This window comes from Corvus moneduloides, chromosome 4 (assembly GCF_009650955.1).
Source record: "Corvus moneduloides isolate bCorMon1 chromosome 4, bCorMon1.pri, whole genome shotgun sequence".
NCBI classification, from domain to species: Eukaryota; Metazoa; Chordata; class Aves; order Passeriformes; family Corvidae; genus Corvus; species Corvus moneduloides.
The window spans coordinates 4,445,415-4,473,013 of record NC_045479.1 but is presented as its reverse complement, the minus strand read 5'-3'; the positions used below and the strand labels follow the sequence as shown (position 1 = coordinate 4,473,013).

Below are 27,599 nucleotides of genomic sequence, written 5' to 3'. Positions count from 1 at the left end.
TTGAACTTTATGAGCAGAGCTGTACTGCAAAGTTGCTAACACATGTGCAGTGAAGGGAAAGACCTCTGCTCTGAAATTCTTGCAGTCTTAATTAACACAGGGTGTGCACAGCTGATTGACAGTGAAATGGCAGAACATACAGTCAGGCAATTACAGATAACACAAACTGTGGCCACGACTCATCAGACTGACTGTGGAGTCATTGGCAAATGGGAGCCAGACACAGGGATTGCACTGAAAGACAAGCTTTATAGGAAGACCTGGAAAGGGACAAAGCAGTATCTCTCACCTACCTCTACACTCCAAGAAGTTACTGCTTACCTGAGACAAAAAGGAAGGAGTTAAGTTCCTTGGGGGAGTTAAGGTGGGGCATTTGTGACCCTGTTAGACACATCTAACGGGACACATGCCCTTTATCATGTACAGGTGTGGGGATCCCTTACCCCACTTGGATCACAGGTGTACCTTGTCCTAAAAAACCACACCAGCAGTGCCTGCAATCTGCTGTCGTGAGTTCTCAGTGAAGCCTCCCATGGATTTTAAATGTATATTTACAAGCAATTTTATTTTTCCTACTTCAAGGGTGAAGGCAACCAAAACAATAAAAATATATGTTGGCAAGTACAGGGAGTGATCAGACCAATGCTAGTTATAAGATTTAAAAGTGGAAGAACATACTAGGAAGAGTAAATTTGTTAAGCATCTCCCATGAGTCAAGTTGCTTGCACGTGACTCTGCCACAGGTGGTTTCCCAGTGGTGCAGGATCATATCCACGGTGTGGGGGTCCTAATGTGGTCCCTCCCTGCATTGTCTCAGGCAATCCTGGCTCCAGACTTGCTGTGAGAGAGCTCCTGGGCAGTCGAGGTGGGGCTGAGAAACTTGCACACTCTTTATTTCAGCTCAGCACCTCGCCTTGCCATGCTCAGGTGTTGGCCTTTATGACAATGGGTACTTGGCCCGTGATAAATGTACCGAGGGGTTTTTTCTTCCCTCCCTTGAGTACTTAAAGCTCCACTGTCAGCATTCAGGACAGTCGTGTTTAGACTGAGTAGGAAACAGGTACCAAGACCGGCTAGCTGACGCAAGAGTGGTTTATTTTCCGTTTTAATAGTTCTTTAAACAGGTCCTGCATTTGTATATGGCTCCTTTGTTGGAATAAAAATCTTTGTTGGAGGCTACCAGACAGCTATAAATAGCTGTCGTGAGTATTTATGCTGAGGATAATCTCAGGAGAAGATATTTTTAACTTTGCACATTGTCTAGAATAGGAAATTCTTTTAATGCCCACATTTTCCATTCCCAGTGCCATTAGCTTTTCCCCACCCCCTCTTATGATGTGTGCCTTGCTCGCTCTTTCCCCCTCTTATTTCCTTTAAGGTTCAAGGTTACAGCCAATCCGCTCCAGAGGCAGACTTGAGTTTATTATTTTTTTAAAGGAAAATGCTAACTTTGGCCTTTTGTGACTGTGTTGGAATTCAGTTTGTTTCATGGGGCTATCAGAATGTAAACGAGATATCTCACCAGGCTGTCGCCGTAAACTGGGTAATGAATGAGCACTTTCTTTCTCTCGCCCATGGAACTCATGTGCTTGTTAGAATAACAGTGGCCAATCTATTTTATACTCCCACAGAAAGTATTGCACTTTTTTTTTTTTTGGCAAGTTTGTGAGAGCTGCTACTTGTACCAATACTTAAGTTAATGCTGGACCAGAAAAAAAATATAAGAGCATTATGCTGAACTATACTCATAACTTAAAAATGTGGTCCACAGCAAAGCTTGTTCTTACACAAGTCCACATGTAATTCCAATCTACAAAATCATCAAATTAATTGAAAGTGAGGTGTAGGCTGTGGATTGAAAGCAGGTATAATCTGACACAATTTGAAGTGCAGCCTTTGAGAGAAGTTCACTGTTTACCTGTGATGCAATCTAGTCAGACCTTTTCTGTTTTTTCACGATTCCTTTTAGTCTTCAAAGAGACTGCCACATGCAGAGCCTAACTATTAATGGGAATGAGGTAGCTTCTAGACAGGAGACGACTATATTGTCACTATGAAGGATTATTTGATAGCAAAAAATTGGTGAGATATGTCCTGTACATAGAGTGAGGTTTTAAAAGGTATTTCAATACCTCGCAAGATTTGCCTTTGAAATCTCTTTTGATCTCATGGGGCTGCACAGAAGACAATCTGTGTGCTCTTGAAAACCTCCCCCAAGCTCCCTGCTACTGCCAGCAGCCCTGGAGCATCTTTTAGCCTGTATGAGGGGATGGTGTTTTTTAAGATTAAGGATATTTCCAGTCTCTCTTTCTCTGCACAGCTGATAAAGATTTGTGGCCTGTAACCTACCTGCCCTTGTTTGTAAAACAGTGCTGTTGACTTCATGGGGATTGTATTTGTGTTTTTGACAGCTAATGTTACTGTTAATTTGGCTAATTTATTTGTGTTTGCCACATAAATACATAGGCAGATGTGCGCACATACCCTGCAGCTTTGAAATGCTGCTGTGCTGGAGGCAATGACTGGCAGCCACACAGCTCAGTTGCTGCACTAACGGTTAAAGAAAAGGAATTGTGAGGACAGGAAAATTAAAAAACACCCCTTTGCTGCAGACTGCACCTTGATTTGGCCAGCTGAGTGAGCAATGCCATGGTCACAAAAATCAGGGCTTAATTTCTCACCTGTAATGTTGTTGTTTTCCTGAAGATCAGAGGTTATTAAACATAACTATTAAACAGAAAATTTGACCTTCCAGGCTATGTAATGTTAGAGAAAAGTGCTTGGTGAGTGGAGAGAGGCTGAGTGCTCAGATACACCTCGCTAGGGAAGCTGTGGCCTACGCCAAGCAGACCAGCAAAAGGGCTGGGACCTTCTGCCCAAAGGCAGATTTTTGTAGTTTTGGAAGGTCTTTGCTGAAATGCATCAAGAACCCACCTGGATAAGAACCCTGGGAAGTACAATAGGAAATAATTCAGTAGGCTCAGCTGCTCTGGGGGAACTCCTGCAGGCAAAATCCAGGAGAAAAAGCAACAACCAGATGGAAGCAGGACTTGCTGTTGTGCCTTACTGCAGAGTCAGTACCGGCTGTGTTATTCCAGCAGGGAGGCCAGAAACCATTGGAGGTCAGCAAGAAGAAAGGTGATGGATTGCAGCCACAGTGATGTCTTGACTTCCAAGCCAAGGACGGCAGGGTGTGTCCCGAATGGAAGTTTTCTGCATGTGCCATAGCCTTGACTCAGAGGTGGCTTTGCTGAGTTAGCTTGCGAGGGTGCCAGGGATGATGAGTCCACTAAAACCTGGCTGCAGACCTCCAAGTTTCTTACATTCCCAGTTTATGGGATGTAGTCAAATGATTTCTTTCACAGTTACCTTGCCTTTCTTATCTGATGAAACTGTGGCTTTATTCAGCCTTAGTATTTTTCTCCTTTCTCTGTTGTCTAGAATATGACTAGATCAAATTTCTCCCTTCTGTCATGACCATTAGTAGCTTAATTTTTTTTTTTGGTGAAGCTTTTTTCAACAATAAAATCTCTCCCAGACTGTAGTTATATAATATTCAAGGTCACAGTAATCATAACAGAATCTGCCTCACTTAGTAGGACTGTGATCACGGAAATGAAAATGCCCCGGCAGGATCTTTTTTTGCAGGATTTTGCTACTGCACACATAATTCAGGAGACTTGATCCATGAAAGATGACGCCATTTTTAGGCCCATTGCATTGAGCTGCTTAATATCCTAAATTTTTTAGTCGTGAGGTAGAACTAAAAAGCCTTTGGGCTTCTTCTCACAGAGCCTAAGGAAAGAAAAATGTTGAGACTACAGAATTTTTTTATATTGCTGTTGTATGCACATTAAGTGGCTTTGAATCCAAAGTGTCATATGATTGAAAATCAGCATGTTTATAGATGTACAGGGTCTTCCCAGAGATGTGTTATTATTCCTTGGGTTCCCTTTATGTCCCCCCTGCTGTCTTCTCAGCACCACAGTCCTCCATCTCTAGTTCACAGTCATCCTCACAGGAACTATTCATGTCAGAGGAAAAGCTTTAATGTGACTTTGGTGGTTTCACTGTGGGTGGAGAAATGGTGACCTAGAGGGAAGCTGACCAGCTGTAAAATGTGTGGCATTTTCTTCATTCATGTTTTTCTATTTCTGATATTCTTTTTCCTCTATCCCAGACAGCTGGGGATATATTTGGTCTTTGGAAATTGGGAGACTGCATGTGATAATTTTCAGAGAATGTCAGGACAAGAAATCTGGTGCAAATTTCACTGAAAGAACAACTTGTTGCCAATGGGATCTCCTCTTCAAGTGTCTTCTGACATGAAAGTACAACTAAGCCCTCAGTATTGAAAAGTTTATTGTAAACAAAGAGCCATGTCCACTCACTTGCTGCTTATGGGCTCCCCTCCATGAAGTAAACACAGGATGTGATTGTGTTGGGGCCCTGTCATCAGTGAAGCTGCGCTAAGATTGAATTTGGCTTGATCTTTGTCAGGAGCTGTCTAGCATAGCTCCTTGCCAAAGGTGACTTCAGCAGACACATAGGCACTGCTGAAGCATAGCCACTGCTTGATCAAACCTTTTGTTAAAGTCTTCAAGAGCAATTAGGCCTGATTACGGTTGATACAACACTTATGTGGTAAGAATTTGTGCTGCAGACATTCTTCTGTGCCCAGTCTCTATGGGCAAGAGCAAGGAGGACTCCTTTCCTTGGTTAGTGATACCTCCTTAGGGTGAGTTGTAATAGCTTGAGTGATTATCTCTGCAATCCTTTGTACTCCTACTGCCAGCAGGTGCTCCCTTCAGCGCAGTCTAGAAGTCTGCTAAAAGTCTTTCATTGCTGTTGCTAGTCCAGATTGAGCCTTTGACTGTTGTAAAAATACCTGCACTTTAATAGCAGAAGTTGATGTGTGCCTCCTTGGACTGCAGTGTGTCATGAAATAGCAATATCATTGCCACGTTTTCCCTGGGTAAGGATGCCTTCAAAATTTGTCTGGTGGCTTCTAATCCATCTGTGTAGGCTACAGCACTTGGACCTGTATACACTCATTGCTGTCAGCAGGATTTAAGGAAGTTTTGAAGAGCTTTGTTGTGTTGCAGCCTGGATGGTTCAGAAGTGCCCCCTTGCATTTCTGCAGGAAATCTGCACAGGATTAGACCCAAGTTTTAGTCAGCTCAGCAAGTTTGCATCAAAACAGGCCCTGTTTAATTCCACCACTGAAAATATGGAGGAAAGATGATTTCTGGTACTGCACAAGTATGCTAGAAGTCACCTGATGTGTGGGGAGACTTCCCCATTATGCAGAAAAGTGACAACGTGCTATGCAGCGGGAGAAGATTGCTAGAGAATAAAAACACTGCCAGAACAAGAAGTTTTGCTAACTGGTCTGTGTCAACATGATGCCTGACTGTGTTATCCTAGGGCCTTGGTGAGACACTTCAAATTTCTTAAAATTCTGGCTTCAATTCTGAAAATACGGTAGTGGTGGCTACATTTGTTTGTAGTGTTCCGCGTAATTTGATGGCACTTCTAAAATTGCTTTGAAAAAATGTTTGACATCAGTAAAAATATTCAAATCTGAACTTCAAAATAAATACAGGATCTTGTCAATATGGACAAAGGTAAGGGCACCATAGACTATCACTATAGTAAGAGACCCAAGACTGTGCCAATAGAGGTTAATTTCCAAGGAAGCGTTAATTTCCTTTTCCTGTTTTTGAAGAATTTTTATGTGTAGGAGAAATGCCCCTGCTGCATAAACATTTTTTAAAATAATGGCTTTAAAGGGCATGAACAAGAGCCTGAATCCAAATGTTTTGCTAGTACTTAAAGAATCCTTGTTTAATTTGTTTCCTTTTTTTTTTTTTTTTTTTGCATAGCTATTATATGGCTGGAGCCAAGATCAGTATAGGGCAAATGTGGCCAAAAACCAGTAATAGAATAATAGTATCTGCCTGTCCATCATAACCTGCTCTGTTTGCCTGCCTAATACTTCAGCTAAAAAGAAAAAAAAAGCCAAAGCAGGAGGAGGAAAGGATCATTTTCTTTCCTCTGCAGATACAAGAGGGCAATTTGATCCCAGGTTTAGGTTCACTTCTCACCGTATTTACTTTGGGGACATTTGTCAATCTTCTTCAGGGAAAATAAGGAACTCCAGGTGATGTTTGCTTCTGTAAATATCATGTGGAGGTGGCAATCGTGTGCTGGGCGTGTGGACTGCATCTGGTTGTCTGGATAAATAGAGGAGCACATTTTGTGTAAACAGGCTGAAATAGACCCACAGACAAGGGCTGGAGCACCTCTTAACTGCAAGGGGATCTGACATCACTTTGTGTGGAATACAGACCAAACTGGAGTGACTGTCTTCATTGGTGCTCTACACCATCAATAACACCTTCTTAAAACAGACTGAGAGAAACTGCTGCATTTGGTGGAACAAAGGGAAGTTACAGAACGAATAAAATTCTTTGTGTGTGTTTTTGGGCTAGCTGCTGGGAAGGTGGGAACATCTATCACCCAAAGCAGAAGAACTTGATCCACTTGGGAGTGCGCTCAGCCATCCCATTGCTGGTAGCATTTGAGCTGATGCACGTTTGTGGATGGCGAGGCCATCCCTCTGCTTTCTTTTGCATCCGTCATTGCTCTTCCTGCCACAAATGCCAAGAGCCAGAGAAATCTGGTTCCTATTCTTAGACCTCAGTCTGAGTCTTCAGAGTGGGCAGTGCACTCTACACATGAGCTCTGGGACTCATTGGGACAAAAGGCGTCCCAATCTTTTTGTGCCATAGATTTATTCAGCTAGTAAGTGGTCCAAACAAATGCAGTGTGTGAAGTTGTGAGATGCCTCATTCAGTTGCTTTTTACCTGCACTAGGTTATATTTTCCTTGAAGGGGGCTCTGGTCAGATACAGTATTAGTAAACATGTAGAAACAAGGCATGAGATCCGATATTATTGTGGCTTTGTGGAGAGTTGGATTGGAAATACCATTATCCAGCTGATCTTTGGGGAAGAACCCGTCTTGGGGTGACTTTATGATGTGTATCCCATATTGCTGCCCTATGCCCAGAAATTAACTCTGTGCCTTTCTATGCCTCTAAACTGAGCCTGAGAGGGGGAAGGAAAAACTGAGCAAAACTTTCTCAAAGCAGTTTGCAGCTTGTTTAAGGTCAACAGAGATAGAGACTTTTTTTTTCCCAGCCGCGGCAGGGGAGGGAGGAAGCACCCGGCTTGCTGCTTCCCAGTCAGCTTTTGGCCAGTTGTTCAGCTTCTTTTTCTCCAGAGAGAGACTGAGAGTTGAATTTTTTTTTCCCTTCCCTGGAATTTCGAATTTTCTCCCTTTTCCACTGGACTGCTTCAATATCAGAGCACATCAGGAGGACTTTCCACCGGGCACAGAGGGCCTGGCCCTGGGCCAAGCCCCAGCTCCGAGGAGACCAAAGGGAGGACTCTTAACACTTTGCCAGGTTTTTCCTCCACAGTGAGAGATTTTATTATTTACCATTATTATCATTTTCCCGTGTGTTTGTTAAATAAATAGCTTTTATCTCTTTCACTTTCCTTTGAGGAAAATTTCTTTTTCCTGAACCTGGTGGGGGAGGGGTGGTGACCTGCCTTCTCTCAGAGGATAACAGAACCACACTGCATGGAAGGGGATGGCTAGTCATTTTTGTTGATTCAGTCAAGCAGTCTCTATTCCCACCTGTCTTTGTGAGCCATCTGGTCATAAAGGAAGAAAGATAAAGCAGAATATCAGGAAATGTTTAAAATCACTTTAAATAATGGATGTTTTCTTAATTTACATGACCTCTCTAAGCCTCTTATGAGAAAGCAAATGGAGTGACTCGGCATAAGCTAGCAAAGATTATGCTTAGTGTTTAGACCTTGGTCCTGTCTCCTTTAATCCTGATTCAATGGTACAACTCCCACAATTGAAGACACTTAAGTAATGATTAAGTGACCTCTTCATTTCAGGCAGTTCCCTTAAAATCCTCTGCTTGGTTATAAACATATGTGGAGAAGATCTTGGTGTTTAGATGAATTCTAAAGATGGGAGCAAATGAGTTTTCTTTCTGTGCAGAGTTCCTAGTTTCCTTACCTGACGTTTAATTATATTGTTAAAGAATTTGGTAGGCGTTCCCCATTTGGTTTCTAGATCTCTTTCTGCCATGGTTTAAAGTGCATTATTTTCTGATCTCAGCTATCTGGAAGTCAATAGGAAAAAAGCTATTGCTTTGAGGTAGGTGTAAAAGAACTGCCCTAAATGACACCACCATAGGAAGACAATGGATAGAGGAACCACGTCTGCAATGTGATTTTCCCTTATTACTGATTTTTCCAATCCATCATGCTGCATGCATTTGGGTTCATCAAGTAGCAAAGGACTGTAACCCACAGGGCCAAGACTGCAGAATTAGGGATGCTCTGGCAATCTGATTTTGGCATGCTGAAGGTATATTCTCCCTGTAAGAGGTTTTTCTCCTTTGCTTTGTGCTTGATTTTTGTAGACAGTCATGTCCAGTGACATGTGCTGGATTGACACAAAATAATACGGATTATATGTGCAAAATAATATGATTGTATGTAATGTGTGTTACCATTGTAAGCACGGATCTTGTGGATGAAAGGAGCTGCTTGTATCTCTAGCCAGACACACTGTACAATAATTTCTGCTCTGTCTGAGAGTTGCACATACAAATGGCACTTGAGCTTTGTGTTCTTCACCTCTGGATGAAAGCTACCTTTCTTTATTCAGTATTTGCAGGCTTGAAATTACCAGCCTGTGCTTGTTTTGGTTGCTTTTTTTTGGGGGCAGGAACTGAATACTTTTTATAACTTTCAGAATCTCTGTGGTAATTTTTGGTCAGGAAACCTTTTTACGAGGTTCTAACTCCTACTTTTGAAAGTGTTTAACTTCTAAGTGAGGTAAGTGCTTTTGGAGAATTTCACATAAGTAATTATTCTATTATACATTCAAGATAATAGGAGAGAAAGCTCAAAGGAACTTGTTGGAAGTGGTGTAGGTAGAGCATGCTGTAGGCTGAAATAAACCACAGCTCTCTCTAGGCTTCAGCTGCTGTTTACCTCTTTTTAATAATGTTTGCTCTTCCTTTCTTTGTGATATTTTGGCACATCATGTGGATGGGGACCACATTAATTACTACTTAATTCAGCAGGCTTGGGTTGTAAACTGTAAGTTATGAGTTGATGGGGTAGGAAAAGTAGTCCTTTGGCCCAGACTCTGCTAGAACAGGGAACTGAGAGTCAGGGAAGAGACTATGGCCTATTTGATGTTGAGTGTATGGCTGGGATGCTGCCTGGTCACCATGCAAGACTGGGCAAGGCTCTGAACTCCCACTCCTTTAGCTGTGCTTTTAAGGAAGGATTGTGAAGCATCTGGCCCTCAGCTAGAATGTCAGAGCGCAGGAAATGCCTTTGCTCATAGCATTTGCCAACTGTGGTTTCTGGTATGTTGGTGGGTGGGTTCTCGACGTGTCCATCTTGATAAGAAAATGCCTAAAGCCAGACCCCGCTCATCGTTCATCAAAGGATCATTTTCTTTATCTCCAGTCTCAATTAAATGTAGAGTTTCTAAAAGCAAAAACACACCGTGCTCCTCTCAGAACCACATTTAACCTCTTAAGCCTCGTTATGTGCATCAGGAGTAAGTAAGTTACAGTTAAGGATCAGGACTTATCTTCCCAGTTGAATCAATTTCTCTTGACTTTCTCCAAAGAATTTTGTATCCCCTGAAATTCTGCGTGTCGTATCTTATCATAGATGAGAGGTCTTTTTCAGGGAAGGCTTTAGAGGAAAAAATATAACAAAAGGTTATAATGGTTCAAAAATTGTCCCTATTTTGTTTTTGTAAATTATAAAAATGTAAACATAAAAATAGCCTCCTGTCTAGTGAATATTATTTTTCATATTTTTCCCCCTAAGGAAGAATGGAGCAAGAAAACATCCCATGATTTGATTGGGTTATTTGAGAGGTATATAGTTTGGATTTTGTGTTTCTAAGAAGTACACTTTGAAAAAACGTGTTTGGGATTCAAATGGAAGTGTGTGGACAAAGTTGGGTTTTGGAAAAAGACTATTTAAGAAGAATGCATTTTAAATAATGCCGAAAGGAATAAAATACCAGTGAAGGATCACACTGCGCTTGTTTCTTTTCCGTACGGTTTCTTACACTCCCAAAGTATCTGCTATCTACTAATCTCTGGGTTCAGAACTGGTCAAGGCCAGCTGTTTTTGTATAAGTTCCCAAGTGTTGTAGATGTTAATTTAAATTGCATCAAGTGATGCAGGAGTCTTTGTCCATGGTGGTGTTCAGAGAGGCAGGACCTGCTGCTGGTCCCGTCCCATTAGTGAGGGGTGGCATCTCCACTGGGAATTGCTCACTGGGTGAAGCCCACACAGCCACGAGTGTTCCTCTCAGCTGTGTATTTCCAACGTTAAAAAGGAGCTCAGTTTAATCACAGAACATCACATCAATAATTGTTATCTTACTTGTTGGCAGACCAAAACGAATTCAAATGGAACAAATGGTTTAACGCTTCCATCCTGCTTTTAGGTTCTAGCTTGGCAAGATTCTACCCTGGCAAGATTCTACCCTTCCAAGCTGAAGGGATTTTTCTGCTTTCTTTGTATTCTGAAATCCTTTCTTAGTCTTAAGCTCAGAATTTCACAGCAGCTTCAGTGTAAATAAATGAATGCTGAGGAAAAAGCTGCAAACCTTTCTCAAAAGAAAAAAATTGCTCTCAAGTATTAGAAGTGCTTTAAATCCTGCCAAGTTTCTGAAAATGCTTCTGACTTCTTTCAGACTTTTCTGAAATGTTTATTTGAAACATGTTTTTAATATTTTTGAAGAGTTCTAGTGAATTAAAATATCTAGTGGCCATTTTAGTGAGATATTGCTAATTATTGCCATGGAAACCTTGAAATGTGAGAAGCTCTCTAAGTGCAAAGGTGATGCCATAAGAACAGGCTTGTCTTCAGTTGCCTGTGCTTTGGAATGATAGAAAATTCAGTTTCTGAATATAAGTTGTTTCGATTGGAAGGGTAAGTTCCTGTTATAATGGCTAATTTTAGGAGGAAGTTTGTAATACTGCATATGCTTTAATCTCTCCCGAACCTCTAAATCCTGTAAGAGCCCCTGTAGGAGGAGTTCCTGGAATCCTTCCCATCCCATGAGGCTTATTCATAAAAAGTGACACTCTGAAGCTGTCTCTCAGGTCACAAAACATCATCAGGGCACGACAGTATAGCCACAGCTCTAAAACTCAGGCTGCAGCTTTTGGCAGATCTGGAAGGGGAGGTTGGCCGTTTGAAAAAGAAAATTATTTTTCTTTGTAGCTAGTGGTTGATATTTCTCTATGCAAACTGAACTGCTACTGACTCTTTTGATAGCTATTTTATTTAAATCTCCTTGAAGACAAGCCTGCCAGCTGTTTTGGGGAAGGTTACATTTCTCTTAAGCCATTTGTTATCAGATTTTCCATCTTTCTATGAGGAACTGAGTTGAAAGGGAGGCTATTGGTTAGGGGCAGATTGCAGAGAAAGCAAACCCATCCCAGCCAGTGAGAGCTGACAAGGACTGCTTTTATGTTTAGTAGTGGCAAAGGAGATTTTCCTGTTCTTTGAGTAGCAAAAGAACAGCTGAGGTTCAGACCCTTCACTATCTTGCAGCACACCAAAAACCCCTCCAGGCTGGTGCAAGTTTGGCAAAGGTCTGTTTTCATACCCAAATCCTTAAGAACACTGTGCAGTGGCATGGGAGGCCCAGGAGAATTGTACAGGGATGCTGATCCTTGTGAGAGTGGTCAAGCTATGTGGTTTCAAAGATCGTGAGAAGAAAGTAAGTAAGTATTTATCAGTTTCCCTTAGACACAGGTGAACGCTCACAGCTGCTTTTCCTGCTATCATCTATCACTGCAGATGGGAAGAAATCATGGGCTTGAGCGTTTGCTCAGACCTGGCCTATCCTGAGGGTGTAAGGTATGACCAGAGAGCCACTGTCCAGGAGAAACTAGGAAGTAGATGTGGAGTACCTAAAAGAGTTGTTCACATGGTGTTTCTACTAAATTGTAACAGGCTCCAGGTACTTCAGTGAAGAAATAAGTGGTAACACCTGGGTATGCAGAGAAATAACAGAGGAAAGATACAGTTGGGTCTTTTATTACACTGGACTAATTTAAGCCCTTAGATCGTTATGCCCTGGTGCCCACGCTGTGATGCAATTACTGAACATTTATCACAGAATCAATTAATTTGGAAAAGACCTCTGATATCAGGTTCAATCTATGACCAAACACCCCCATGTCAACTAGACCGTGGTACTGAGTGCCACATCCAGTCTTTTCTTACATACCTCCAGGGATGGTGACTCCATCACCTCCCTGGGCAGTCCATGCTGATGTCTAATCACCCTTTCTGTGAAGAAATTCTTCCCAATGTCCAACCTGAACCTCCCCAGGTGCAGCTTGAGACTATGTCCTGTGCTTTGGTGATTTAATTTTAATTTCTTGATGCCCTTTTATGTCTATTGCCATGCAATAAATTACTTCTTTCTTCTTTTGAAAGCCCCTGCAGTGCAGAGGGCAACACCTGTACCTGGCAGAGCCCCAGCTGCCTGCCTGCAGGGGGCAGGGAGGAATGCTGCTGTGCAGGGAGAGCTTTGCTCCATGGGCCAGGTGCAGTGGGGTTTGCAGTTTTTTCTTTTCCCACTGCTTTCCTCTAAAACATGAGGCATGAGCCATGGCTGGAGGCAAGAATCCAGCCTTGATGGAGTGCCATCCTGATCTGATACGACAGGCCTTGGGAAAGTGTTCAGCCTTACCCTTTGTTGCTTTCAAGAGGGAAATCCCAGTAGATAACCACTTTGCAGATGAGACTGAAAGATTTTGTGTTTAGATTTCCCTAAGACAAGAAGAAAATAAAGAAACCTTTTTTTTGTGTGTGGTTTCATTTTGGTCTCCTTCAGGAAAGGAGAACTGATGGAAAAAAATATGTTAGATGTATCCTGTTTCTTGAATAGTCCACGAAGTAACACAGTTAGAGAATGCAATAGTACACTTCTAACACAGTTTAATGTCCTGTTTGGTTCCTCCCTGGAAGAAGTTGGCAAGGCTTGCTGCGCAGGGAGAGTAAGTTTGACAGGTTGCTAGGTCATCTTGGAAACTGCAAATGGATTGGGACAGGAGTGCTAAGGAGATTTATCAGCCAGCAGGAGTTGTGAGTCTCAACGTTAGTGTAGAGATTAACGTGCCAAAGAAACCTCTGTTGTGAACCGCAGACGTGGAGGGGTAACAGAGACGGTTCGGATCCACTCCTTGCCAGTTTGCTAAAGTGGATTTGAATGAAATTGAATGTATAACTAGCCCCTAATTTCCAAAGCATTTTTGTGTGGGTTTAGCAATCTGATTCCTGTCAAACCCAATGACTGTCATATTGACGCAAATACCAGGCAATATTTAGAAAATTTGGGAAAGGTATTTTGCCAAGCAAGACAAGAACCCAACCCCTCTCTTTTAACATGCATTCCTATAGGAATCAGAAATACAGAAGAAAGGGAAAAAGCATACTGAAGTGTTGACCATTCTAACGAAAATCATACTGTACTGGTCTTTTTTTGGGATTTTTTTAAAGTTTTCCACTGGCTGGAGGCTTTTGAAGGAAAGAAAAGAAAAGACTCATCTTCTGTCTTGAATTAACTTTGCTTAATGATTAACAGAGCAGTGCAGTATGTGTGGTGCATTTTAATTAAATCAGAAGAGACATGATTTGGACAAGATTTTAGTTTCACTTTGAAAGTTATTAAATAAACTGACACTGTTTGCTCTCCAAAAGTTCCTGGGAGCATCCGGTTAGCTGGTAATCCCTGTGCAGCTAGTGAAACAAAGCTGCTTCTAAAACACCTAAGGGCCAGTACCAGATAGTAAAAATGACTAGTCCAGTCGGACAGGGACATAACTGATCATTAACCTGCATGAAGCAGGGTCCTGGTCTGAGGATCCAGTTTCAGTTCAGGGATAAAAAAGGTCCAAACTGAATATTTCTGGTTGAGTTTTCATTTTGAATACCTCTGAGCTGTTCAAGTGGCACAAGCTGTTGAACAGTTGATGCCTTTGGTGGAATTCGAAAGGGTCTTGAAAGCTGAATTTATTGGGTTGTTTGTGAAGTGAGATCCTGACTGGGGCTTGGATGTTGTTCACCAGTAAAATTCAGAGCATCATAAGATGGGAGATTTGGTACAGGAACGTCTCCATAAATTGGCCCAGCAGGAAATGCTCTTCTCCTTCCAGAGCTGTGTGCCTGTGCACACATTTCTATCAGCTCTCCCAGCAGAGAAGGATCAAGCCCAAAGCCTGGACTCAGATCCCGGCTTCAGACTGGAGCAAGACAGTGGATGCTCTTGCTGGCATGTGGTGGCACACAGGGGTGAATAGATCCAACGTTTCCCGCTCTGAGTTTGCTGCTGTATACTGACCTGCCTCTTAAGGAGCTGTGGCTGAGGCCTCCACCCCTGCCCTCTCTGCAGTAAAATCAAGGCAGAGCCTGTTTTGCCTAGAGATGCATCTATCATCTGTGATTGTTACCACACCTACCACATTGTGGCTCCTTCTGGCTTTTGTGGCTCAGCTTGAAGTGAATAGTTATCTTTGCAGCATGCCGCCAATATTTAAAAAATAACATTAATAATCTCATATAAAACCCGTTGTTGAAATTACCTATTGCCAGAAACAGTTGGGGCAAAGAGAACTTATATCTGCATTATTGGCAGCTGTATGCAGCTTTCTGTTTTGTGGGCTCTGCAAGTATTATCCTATGTGCCTGTGAGCAGAAGTCCTACAAGTCTGGGCTTTGAATGTTATCCTTCACACTGATAGAGCAGAAATTTATTAATAGCCACTATAATTCAGATATAAATGAGAGATGGCAAATTTTAAAGTTTGAGAACCAAAATAATAGATGGCTTTTTATTACTGTGAGAATTGACATGTGTCCCTGAAATGCATAAAGCACAAGAGAAGGGGTGTGGACTTGTGTGGGGAAGCAGTGGCCCTTCCATCTGCTGCTGGTGGTGGCTGAGAGAAATGGGCTCCTGCTCAGAGCAGGAGGGGACCAGAGTCTGCCCCTCACCTGTGGCAGTGGCAGGGCGTAGGGAGAAGTGATAAAGCCTTTGTGATTGCTTCCCTCATACGCTTTTCCCTGTTCCAGTTGTCCAGTGACCAGAAGGTATCTGTATCCTGGTGGTTATATGGACACTATTGTTTGGATCTCCATGTTTATTTGAAAACAGTGAAAACATGACATAAAACCAAAGCTATGCTTTGGTGGAGGTGGTCTCTCACACCCATGAAATATTAGGCTGCTTTATTTCTGGATTGTGCATTTCCCCATAAGTGACCAATAGAGAATGCAAACACCAGCAAATGTGTTTTTCTGATCAAGTTTCAATTTACAGTGGTCGTTCTCCTTGGAATATGATTTTAACACTTGTCTTGGAGTTTGTTTTGTTTACTGTTACAGCCATACATGCAGTCAGTAACTTTTCCACGTGAAAAGCAGGATAATATTACCTCACAAACTGAGGACAGTCAGAGAAAATTCAATTCTCCTCCCTGTAGAGGAACAAACTCCTGCCTGCACTGTCCAAGGCCATCCTGTCTCAGCAAAGCAGGCATCAGGTAGGATTGAGCACTGCATGAGCTCTATATGGGTCTTATCTGGAGCTACATATCTTGGAAGTGTTTGTACTTTCGACCTGCAGGCTCTTGCATTCTAACCAACAAGGCTTGTGTTCCCAATGCTACAGAACTTGTCTATGCAAATAGTTCTGTCTTCTGATAAGGCATTTGCTACCTGATAATGTGTCAGTGTGAACATGCAAATTCTGCTTGTGTGTGACTCCATGATTTGCACATGCATGTGCCCAAACCTACATACCGCAATTTGAGTATGTATTTTAATCCATAAATCCACGTACATAGCTGGGTTTCACTCACAGGTTTCACTGAACACGTTCACTTTTTGACTCTGCTGGTGTTTATAGGCACCCAGGTAGTTATAACTGTGGGATAGAGTTAAAAAACGAAGGGAAGAATAGATATTGTAGCTGTAGGATGGATTCTTGGTATTGAACCCTGAAAGAGCTTGGAAAACTTACGACTGGGAAATGGCAGAGTCTCCGTTACTTGAGATATTTACAGCTTGACTTGGAAAAAAAAAGTACATCGTAAGAGACAGCTCAGCATTATTTGATGACAAAGTGCATAGTCTTGTTTTTATAAGTACTCAAGAGATATACTCTGAGAGCTTATGTATGAGCTGCCAGATTTTACCTACAGCGTGTGATTTAATACACAAAGTGGTGTTCATCTGTGAAATAAATTCCCCGCTCACATGCCAGTGCCCTAGAATGAAATCTCCTAGGATGGTGAATGCAGATGCTTTTTGCCCTGTGAGATGCATCCACTGAGTTCCCTGCAGTGAAATGTATTGGGGCATTTCAGAACAGACCTTAAAAAAACCAACAGAGTTTGTCTACTCCGTGAGAACATGAAAGAGACTGTGGCATCTTTCATTTTCCCAGGGAGGGAACAGTTAAAAATATTCTTCAAATAAGGAGCAGATGTTAATGTCATTAGAATGGATTTTCATAAAAAAACAGAGTTCTCTTGCAAAATGACAGTAGCTTTGCTAACTTCTCTACAAGTCTGCCTGCTTATTTCAGGCTTGTGGCACAGAGAAAAGGCAGTGCAGGGAGAGCTATTTACTGTCTCTGAAACCAATCAGGTACATTTCTGTAAGTTACTTGCCTGTTCTAAAACTGCCTCAACAAAGAGCTGAGGGAACATGAAGGTGTTTGAACAACGAGACAAGCACAGTGAGCATTGCAGCAACTGTTGACAAGCAGCATCCCTGTTGACAAACAGGTACAGAAAGGAATAAGCTACATATGGAAAGGCATGGTCTGGACAGTGCATATGCCTCTGTCAGGTTCTAAATTCACTACCATTTCAGAAGAAAAAAAGATTCACAGGCTTTTTTGATCAGCTCACTGAAAACTCAGCCTTGCCTGCAGGAATGGTTAAAGGAAAAATAACAAACAAAATGTTAAGTGGTTCTCTGGATGACCTCTGGACATTCTTACTGTTAGTATGAGTAGACATTGGAACCTCCCAGTAATAATTTCCTTTTGGAAAGCTCTCATGTCTCCTTCCTCCTCCTCATTTTACTGCTTTTAATGTTCAGAACATAGGAAAGGCCCTGTAGTTCCTTTCATTGCTGCAATAGATGACCCTACACTCTTGTAGAGCCATTTGCCTTGAGTTCATTGGCATGAATGACACCTCACAAGTGCTCTGGTGCAGTTAGCATTTGTTTACTCTAGTTTTTTTCTCTTTCTAGTGTTTTCCTTAGGGTTTTGGTGTCCTAGATCTCTGAAGCATCAGGATGTACAAGGAAGGCAGGTTGAGATATGTCTGCTGCCTCATCATCTTTTGTGCTTTAGATGCCCATGTGAATTTTTGAGATTATCTGGGAGGTGATTTGCCTCTTCCATATGCAAGATCTTCACCTCAGGGCCACAATGTACTGAAAATATCCCTCTTGGTTAAGTTACTGAAGTAAATAACAAACATTTGGCTTCCAAATTATAAAGGGATTATGAAGTGCAAGGATCTGTAACTGACTCAGATCCTTCTCCCACTTCTTTCCAAAGAGGTTGCAAGCATGGCACAATCTGTTTCAGCTTCTTTCAGGGGAGCTAGTTCTGCACTGCTGCAAACTTAGGGAGCTGCTGGATGCACACCCAGCTGAATGGGAGTGCTTGGCATTGCAGGGCTTGGCCTCGGCTGAGCCCTCCTTTGTGCTGCAAACAGAACGATCAAATGGCCCTGTAGCTCTTGTTAGAACAGTGATGTTCCTCAACTGGATGGACCTTATGGCTTAAATGATGGGCACAGCTCTAGGGGCAGCTGGGGTGAGGCCTCCTGGGCACTCCCCAATGCACCCACCAAGCTGCTGCTGTGGCTTAGCCCAGGTCCACGTGGCAGCGTGCTCCTTGCCTTATGCAGTGGATTGACATCTGTGTGTCCAGAGCTGCCTGTTTGATCTTGCAGCTTTGCAAGCGTGACAAATCGTTGTTGTAGCAATTTCTGGATGGAAGAAAGAATAACAACAACACCGGTGCTGTCAAATTAAAAGTTAATTTGGGGGATGCCAATGTGCAAAGCGTGTTGGGCAGCTGTTGACAAGGATGCCTGTCACAGGTGACACTACAGACAGATGCTGATACTGTTTGGAAGTGGGATTTGCCCACCTTATTTATCTTCAGTTCCTCATTTGCAGGCAAAGATGGCACACACCTTGAGGATAGGCTTGCATGGCCAGCATTGCTCATTGCTGAATCTATGGGCAAATGAAATGTATTCTCAATAGTGCTATAGAGGTGTGGGCAAGAAGATGCAATTTGTTGCTAGAAGTCTTGAAATTAGAAATGGGCTGACCGTGTGAAGCGTTGTGTTTCATCTGGACTGAAGTTCTCTTCCAGAACTTTATAATTCAGAACAGCATTTGGAAAAGTGAAGCAAGAAAAGCTGTGATTCTTGAGACTGTCCAAAGAGGAGTATTTTTAAATGGTTCTGGAGTCTACTACAAGTGGAAGAGGCTTCCCCTGTTTCTAATGGCCAACAAATAGAGCTATGCATGACAGTATGGGCAGATTTTCTAAAAATCTGGAACAATTATTTGAAGATGTAGAGTGTAGTGCTTTAGAGGATAGTCAATTTGCTTTTATTTTTATCCCAAATGGAAACAGTTTTGTTGGTGAGCACTGCAATAATCTGATTTATTCCAGGATGGATTGAAAAGAGTGCAGAACAATCAACTGGAATAAAAAATTTCTGTAACACAGTACAGGTTAATAGAGACCTGTATTAGAAATCTGTAGGGCTGCCTTGGAACCCAATTTAGAATTTCATAAACATCAGCTCTTACATCTGGCATCTGATTAAAATGTGTATTTTGGAAGAACAGTGATACGATCTCTGTTTAACTAATGCTCTTCCAGAGGGAAGAATTCTGCTTCTGTAATTCCTCAGCAGTAGAAATGCCTTTTCCAGGAAGAGTAAATATGCCTCCCATCTCACCAGCATTTTTAAGGACCCTCTGTATTCACACTGCCTTACATGTTCACCTTCCTTTAAGGGCAGGGTAAAACAAAAATATAGCAATGGCCTGCCTGCTGCATCCTCGTCTCATTTGCAGCTCTCTCTGCAATCACAGAAGTGGAATTCGTATTTTCCTCCCTTGGCAATCAGCACTATTGGCCTTTCCTTGCTCCAGGCCAGAGCTCCAGTATATTTTATACACCCAAAGATGGGGGGTTTAGTGTGCTTTAGAACAAAGGGCTGGGTCTACAGAAGATGTGCATGAAGAAATAGCAACTTCTTGGGGTACTGCAGACCTGTTTGTGTGTGTGTGTGTGTGTGTAAAGAAGCCCTTGTTCATGCTTGCACAGGAATTGTTCAACTACTGTAAAGCACAGAATTGTTACTTTTGCACAAAAATTCTATCTCCTCAAAACCATAGAGAGAGTTTTTGGGAGGGAGAAAAATCCAGTTATTGCCTATGGGATTTAAGCAGAACATAAATTAATATCAGTGTCCCGAGCGAAGTGTGGCCATGGGATTCTTGAAAGCTCTGAGGAAAGAGTCAGGGTTGAATCTTCCTTGGCCATGCAGCATTTTCCATGGCTTTGTGCAGAGGGTGGCCTGGGTGCTCACTCCAACGTAAGAGTGCCACCTGCTGAACCCACACATTCCTTCCCACAGACAGGCGAGTTTGCAGTGGAGGTTTCCCTTTGGGGTACTAATCCATCCATACCCACTCTTTTAATTTATGAGGGTTAACAAGATCACAGCCTGGGGTGGAATAGCTGTAGGACTGCACAGTAAGTGGTTTCAGTTTGCTCACATTTTTGGGCTTTAAGGGGAAGGGGTATGAGAGCCAAGTGTATGAAATCACGGTAACTGATGGTGCCCCCATTTAAATCCCTATTTGCACTTCTGTTTCCTGCTTCATTCACTGGGTTACGTGGAAGAACACCGAGGACAGTCTGTTAGGCTGGATTTAGCTCCAGCCCTGTTTTTAATCCTGTTGGAAAACAAAAGATGGTTTTACCTTGAGTGCAGTTGAGCTTGCAGCAACTCCCCACCTCCTTGGATTTGTTTGTGTTTGGAAATCACTGTCAGTCTTGAGCTGTCTGATCCAGCTTGACCTTTCACAAGTCAGATTGGATGCAAGTGCCTGCAAAAGGCTTAGACAGTGATTTAGTATGAAAAGGGAGAACTGTTCCCTGGACCATTATTTTATATCTGGGTCCTCTCATCTCTCGGCAGGCTGGAATGTGACTTTCCTACCAGCAAATCCGTGCAGAGGTACCTCTGTGCAGTGCTGAGGCTGCTTGGTGCTCAGGCGAGCTGCCTGAACAGAATCCCTTCTTGTGAAAGCTGAATGGGAAGCAAGAGTTTGTCAGTCAACTTGGGCAGATGAGAAATCTGCAGGAGTTTCTGTAACTGGGGGCCCAGCAGTGACAAGGAGGATCTATTAGAGAGAATACAGTAAAAAAGAATAATAATCATATGATCACAGAGCAGAGGGGGGTGAAGGGAGGGGAGGGGGATACAAGATAGATAATGAGCTTGACAGCAGGCAAATACAGAGTGTCATTCCAGGAGCTCTACAGGACCAACCAAATGGTTAACCTGTGGGGTGGAAAGAGCATCCAATGAGTCTCGCGTGCCTGAAAGGATAATGGCATTTTTATTATCTCATTCCACGCCCTGATCATCCGTCCATTTGCTCCCTGCAGCTGCCAGCAGTTTGCACTGATTCATACGCTGCAGACATGATCAGCAGATCATACTGCAGGCAGAACTTGTCAAGCCTTTCCAAGTGAGTTGCCAGTTTATTATATCTGTATGGATTTAGCCTTTTGGTGTTGTGTAGGAGGTGCTGGATGGTGGCAGTGGCAAGGGGAGCAGAATGGTGTAACAAGCTGGGAAGCTGGTTGAACTGGGGAATGAGCAATGGATATAGATTGGGTTCTTTTGCTTCTTTTTCTGCTACATTGTGCTCTTCTGTGTAAAGTCTTTGTATTTATGGATTTCTCTTACCTGAATTGTGGAATTTAAACTGTTCAGTGGCAGAAGGATATGCTGGGAGAGCTGGCTGCTAATCGGAGTTCTGCTGGTGGGAAGTTTGCAGAAGTTTCACAGTTTGTGTGAAAGCTTTCACATAACTCAGATTGCTTCATTTACTGAGTAAGTAAAGTCCTCATGGCACATTCATCCCCGAATGTGCAAGGGAAAGCAAGAGAAGAAAATCAATTAGCCTGTGTAATAGTGCCAATAATATAACTGCTTTATTCCTGTCCTGTATTGTTTTGTTGGTCCACTTCAGGAGCTGATGGGTAGGAAACAGGACACTACTATATTTCTAAATTGCTGTGATTTATATAAGGGTTTGGTTTAAAGCTTGGGAGAGGTTTTGAAGAGCAAGTGGGATTTCTGTATGCCTGTTTTTTAGAGTTTCCAGCATGAAATCCTGTGCTCTTGGAGGGAGAGGGAGCTCAGGGATTTCCAAAACTCAGCCCCTCCAAGAAGTCCCTTCCAAGAATCTAAAATCCCTCATTGTGATTTCAGAAATTGGGCAATAAATAATAATATAACTAAGAGCATGTCAGATGACACTTTTTGGTGTGTTGTTCTGTGGTGAAATGCAGCCACAAGCCACAGTAGCCAGCCCTCCCATACCTCTGTACGGGAACAGGGAGCAGCCGTGGGGGAGCACCAATTTCTCTGCACTCAGTGTGAGGGGAAAGCAAGGGAGGGGAAGGGGAAAAGTGGGTGAGATTTGGGTACTTTAGTGATTTTATAAGTGGTGACAACATTGACTCGTGATACCTAATGTGGGGAGCTGGCCCTGAGTGCAGTGATCCAGGCTGGACCTCTGAGGTGATCTTGAGATCCTTTCTGGTCTGTGCTGGGGCTGGTTTGGTGAGGTATCAGGGTGTGGCTGTTTTGTTTAAAATACTAGAGACCATTGGATATCCTTGCTGGGAGATATTCTCCTCCACTCCCTTTTGGGCAGGAGAGGGAACCAGCAGTGTGCTACCTTTGCATCTGGCATATCTGTTGTGTTGTGCTGGGAGCAATGCCTCAGCTTGTGTGCGAGGTGAGTTCACTGAAATCAGTGAAATTATGTCTCGGTGAAAACAATCCTTTTCTCTTGGAGTATGATTAGCTACTATACTGCTGTTTTCCTGTATCTTGGGAGTCTTGGGCCCTGTAGCAGTTTCGAACAAGAGCAGACACACCTTGAAAACCAGACATGGGTTTTCTTTTGTCAAGACTCACAGTAGCATGCTTGAGGAAGAAAAGCAAAGTTCTCTTTGGCAAGGACTCTAAAGAGAAATCAAATGCGTGGCCAAAACTTGGAAACTGATTTATTCCCTTGCAACAAACTTCTCTGTGACCTCAGGCCAAAAGAGGGAAGACACCTTTAGCATTACCCACAAAGGCTTCTTCAAAGCATTGCTCAGAGAAATAAATGATGAAATACTGCCCTTCCCAGGCTGAGGCATAACGTAATCATTCCAAGTGCTCATGTCTTCTCAGGAGATTGCAGTGGAAAAGAAAAGGGGTATTAAAATCATTATAAGTTAACTCTCTGGAGACTCTCCAGGGAAAAGGAGGAGGCTGTTATTGCATTATTTTGAATGAGGTACAATGTGATTGTTAACTTCTTGCAAATGTCCTCTAATGGCCCCGTTATATGATCATTTCATCTGTGTTGTTTAAAGATATTTTCTATGCTTTCAGTGTACTTGTGGTAGTTGTAGAAAATTTTGTAATTGCTAAATAGCTGCATATAATCCTGTTAGCATTTGATAACTAGAAATTAAAAGCAGAAGCTCTCAGTGTAGCCAAGAAATCATTCTGGTTGGCCTGAAAACATGAAATCTGTTTAATAAATGTATAGGGATTGGCTTGGCTCGCTGTGCTGGACACTAAAGTGTTTACTGTGCAAGTTCCTAGAGAAAGCAGAAGTTCTCTTTGCCAACAGGTAGAATATTTTCTTCCAGCAAATGATAACTTCTGTTCAAACTTCAGTTTGGTTGTTGGAAGCTCACTTTTTGGCAGCATTTTCTTCGTATTGTAGCTTATCTTTTCTGTGTCCCTGCTGAATGTTCAAGCCTGATACCAGCTAGTTTTTTTAGGAGAAGAGAGGGGTTGAAGAGGACTCTTCTCCACAGACAGCAGTAGTGTTGGTGGCACAGTGTTATCTGGTTAATTCTGCTCCAAAAACTGATGCTGTTAATTTTCTCTTGAAGCTTGCTCTTTCCCTCTGGTCTTCTCTTCTGATCATGCTCTTCATTCCCATTCCCCAGTGGGAAAAGGCCTGAATCCTTAATTTGTAAAAGCCTTTTTACAATACTGAGGTAATACAAGAAGGACATAATGAACTACAGACAAGACACACGAAGATGTTAGCCTGTAGTGAGGTTATTTGTCTCTGTTTTGGAAGCAAAGAATCGCGGTCTCAATTTCTGAAAATGGCTCTTCCCCAACAGTGACAAGTCTACAGGAAGGACTGAAACAATTTTGAGAGGGAGTATCTTGGGTGGAAGAAACACTGTGGCAGAGAAAGGACAGGTTTGTAGGGAAACCTCTGAGGTTTTGCAGCGTTCTTTCCTCAGTGAAAGAAGTTGTTTTCAGCATAAGAAAAGCACTGGCTGTCAGGAGCACAAAGCTGGAGTGGAGTTTTGAGCATCCACCTCAGTCTTAAGTCATGACTGCAAGCACCAAACATCTAAAGTTTTGTCAGAGAACAAGTGACTTGGGGGAGTTTCATGAAAATTCTGATCTAAATTCTCCACCCTGTGCAAGCCTTGGTTCAAGCCAGGAACTTGCTGTGAATGCAAATGCCTGAAATGAGCGGTGAGAATTGCTTCTAATGAAAGGTAAATTTAGTAAAACCTAGAAAATTTGGGGAAGTTTTGGCCAGAACTGTTTCAGAACAGTTCCAGAACAGTTCAGAGCAGAGCTGTGTGAGTTCATGTCAGGTTTCTGAAATTTGCTTTGTCTGAAGGAAAAGAATAGGAAATAATTTTTATTTTTAATTATTTTTTTTACACATTCTAGATAAGAAATTATTGAGTTGCACATTTGCATTTTTTTTTAAACAAAAAATTCTGGGTTTTTTTTGAATCTTTTGATTCCAATTGATCTACCTTTCAAAGAGAAAAGTAAAAAGAAAAACCTTAGGTGAAAGATTTGCTTTCTTGTTCCAGGCTGAATTAAAATAAAGCAGCCCTGAACATTTTCCATATCACTTCACTCTGACAAGGGTTTTTGCTTCTGCTTCAGCAAAACTAGAAAATTCACTGTTAATGCAGATCTTAAATCCAGATAGCTCCTCTACAGCCACACTGTTGGCATAGGTGTTCAGCTAGTGGTGGATGGGGGTGGTAGAACTTTATCCTGCTTCTTCACAGCCCTGCCTTTCCCTTTCCTGCCAAACCTGCACTCCCCATCCACCCTGTTCCCAATTCAGAGTAACGCAGGAAGGTTCAAAAAACTCAGGAAAGTTCTCTGGTGATTGTTTCAGGCCCTCTTTGCTTTTCAGTTCATATATATGCATATATGTCCATATAAAGCAGTGAATTATGTCCAGTAAATTAAATCCAGTGCTTAAAAACGCAACCAAGAAAAACGTGTCCATCAATCACTGAAATAATTGAAACATAGAGGCTCAACTTGCTGTAACTTTTCACTCTATCCATGTTTTACTTTGTAAAAAAATTCCAAACATTCAAAAAACCCTTTCTTGCATTATTTTCGTGTACTGTTTGAATTATATTTTGGGATGTGTAAGCTCTTAAATGTAGTGAAAAAGTCTCCTTGAGTTCAGTAAGGCAGCTTGCATGTATAAGTGGCTGCAGAGCCAACTTTATAATTACATATCTGTGTAATGTTAGCCTTCCTACATTTATCCATTCCAGTTTTAATTCTCCATTTCGTAAAATCTATGATCAAGTTTTGGAGCCCAAGCTAAGCCGATGTCGTCCCTTTTAATTTAGGACTCAGCCCTTTTATTCTCCTTCTGTGCTTTACTTTTATTAGTTGCTTTCTTTTTGTGCTGATGTGCAGCACATATTGTTAAGGGCACTTATTAGAGCCAGAATTTTACAGCGTGGAGACTGTCCTAATAAGGGAAAAAACCAGCCCTTTATTGGTGAGGTAAGAGAAATCAGGCAGGGGATAATTTTTTTGCTGATTGAGAAGGATAAGGTGCGGTTTGGCAGGTATCACATTGGTTTGGCATTTGCTGACACGGTTCCTCTTTTCTGCAGTTCAAATCCTTTGCAGAGTAGACAGTCAGGGAGGGCTTCCCCCACTCCCCCTTTTGCCTTCCCCTCCCCTCTTCCTTCTCTTTTGCACAAGTGTGCAGCTGTTGCTGTGAAATCTCACTGTGACGCTCAAACTGGATGTGGTAACGAGACATTTGTGCAAGTCCAACAGTGCAATACTGTAATCACCTTTTTGGGGGACAGCGAGCACGTTGGAAAACAGCTTTCCATGTGGGTTTTTCTACATCTAAAGCATTTAAACGGTTGTGAAATTGTCAGAAAAATCACACCGTAGTCCAAGGTATTTCGATACAATTTCTCTCTTCTCAAAACCCTACTATTGGAGCAAAGTACTGGCTGCAAGGTTTAGCTGGTCTTTAAGTTGCTCATCTGTTTTTTCCTTCCAATTACTTTGGATGTGCATATTGAATTCCAGAGATGAGCAGTACATCCCAAGCTTAAGTACAGGCTTCAGATCTGAAGTCAATGTAGTTCCTTGACTTTGAAGCTGAGTTACGCTGAACAAAGTTTCAAATGAGGGCAGAAGTATTTTGGGGCTTTTGTTCCTCAGTCCCTGTTTGTCTCTTGGTAAATGAATACTAAGCCAAGTATTGGCTCTGCTTAAATTCACTTTGTGCTGCATCAGGAGACTGAAACTGATGTAAAGTGGCTGCCCCTCTCCACCTAGTGCTCTGGTGTGTTTCTTTAATTGTGGGAGGAATAATGGTTAACTTAATCACCAAAACCCAGTTTTCTCTGTCTGTCACTCTCTTGCTTATTTTCTTCTGAATACTGTATGTTTGCTGGCATCACTTGTGAAGCAATTTTTTTCCTCTCCTCCCTGTCATAGTAATTCTAGAGTAAATGTCCTGTCATTGTTGAGGTTAGCTTACTGTAGGGAAAGTATGTGAAAGACAAATGGATGATAATAAAGCAGAAAAGAAGAATAAACAGCAAGGGTTGGATGTACCAGTTCACACCAAGCAAAATATACAGATGCACCATTAGGTATGTACTACTCCCAAAAGCTTGATAAACAACCCCTTTTTGGGGGGATTGGTAGGGTTTGGTTTTTTTGTAAGATGCCTGTTTGTATTCAGACTCTTCTTCCTCAAAGTCAGCATTTTTCTTGAAGACCAGGGTCTTGGCTAACTTTATCTTCTTTTTTAATTTCCACCCACCACTTTTCCATATACCTTGACTAAGCAAGGGTGAGAAATATTCAGTTTCTCGTGAGCAAGATTGACTCCAGCAGAACCTGGCATACCAACTGGAGAGGATTAACTCTGTCCAAGAAGTTTCACTCTGAACTCTGAATTTTTTTCAGATCACTTTCAATCTGCTTTATGCGTCTCTTTAGCAGGATCTGGTCCTGCTGTGGGTCCTCGAGGCAAATGTTGCTGTATTATGGAACAAAAAATAAAAAATTATTCTGGTTCTAGACTGCTTAAAATATTATTCAGAAATATCTCCTCACTGGTGTGCTATGTATTTAAAAAATTTGAGAAAGCAGCCCCTGTGGAAGCCATCCATGTGCACTGCACTTGTTTTCCTTCCCACGATTCTTTGGGAAATGTGGAGGCCTGTCTTAGAGGTGTGTCCTTGAGACCAATGCATTTGACAGTACAGGATGTAAAATTCTGGCTTCTGTTTGGTTTGCTGAAGCCAAATTGCCCACAGGCCTTTTTAACCATAAAAATGTATTACATGTTTCTGAACAGGAGGTTTTTGGGCTTGCCAGATTCCATCTGCAATTCGTTCAGCTCTGGAGTTGCTGCAATGTAATTACAGAAGTACCTTCTAGCATCACAACTCTTTGTGTCCTGGCTCATTCCTTACTACAGGTTTTTGTTGTTTCGTTTTGGGTTTGTTTTTGTTTGTTTGGACTTTTGTTATGCTTGATTTAGTGGAGTTTGTAACTCAGCAAGAGGATCATGGGGTGGGTGAACCTCAAAAGCTCAATGCAGTGTGGGTTTCAGCATCCACAAATGATGTGTACCACCATCATCACACCCTGGCATGACCATGGTGGAACCTGTGCAGTCTCTTTGTTCATTTTCAGGTGGTTCATGGATTTCCAGCTCCTGTGAGCTACAGTGGCATTCTCCATTGTCATGTGTTTCCTTTCCCCCTTTTTTTATTTTTCCCTTTCAGTCATCTCTTGGTAGTGTTTT

At 42.2% G+C, this 27,599-nt stretch overlaps 1 protein-coding gene across 8 annotated transcripts in view; it reads left to right on the top strand.

Annotated features, from left to right (window-relative positions):
* The window catches only part of CALD1 (caldesmon 1), a 177,311-nt gene that overhangs the window by 107,223 nt on the left and 42,489 nt on the right, over positions 1-27,599 (top strand). The window contains exon 1 of one of the 8 annotated variants that reach the window (XM_032105942.1): positions 20,745-20,966. The exons of the other annotated variants lie outside the window; for them this stretch is intronic. Coding sequence (XP_031961833.1) covers positions 20,920-20,966 — 47 coding nt within the window. The 5' untranslated portion in view covers positions 20,745-20,919. Of the gene's footprint in view, positions 1-20,744; positions 20,967-27,599 lie in introns of those variants that run through there. 8 annotated transcript variants of the gene reach the window in all.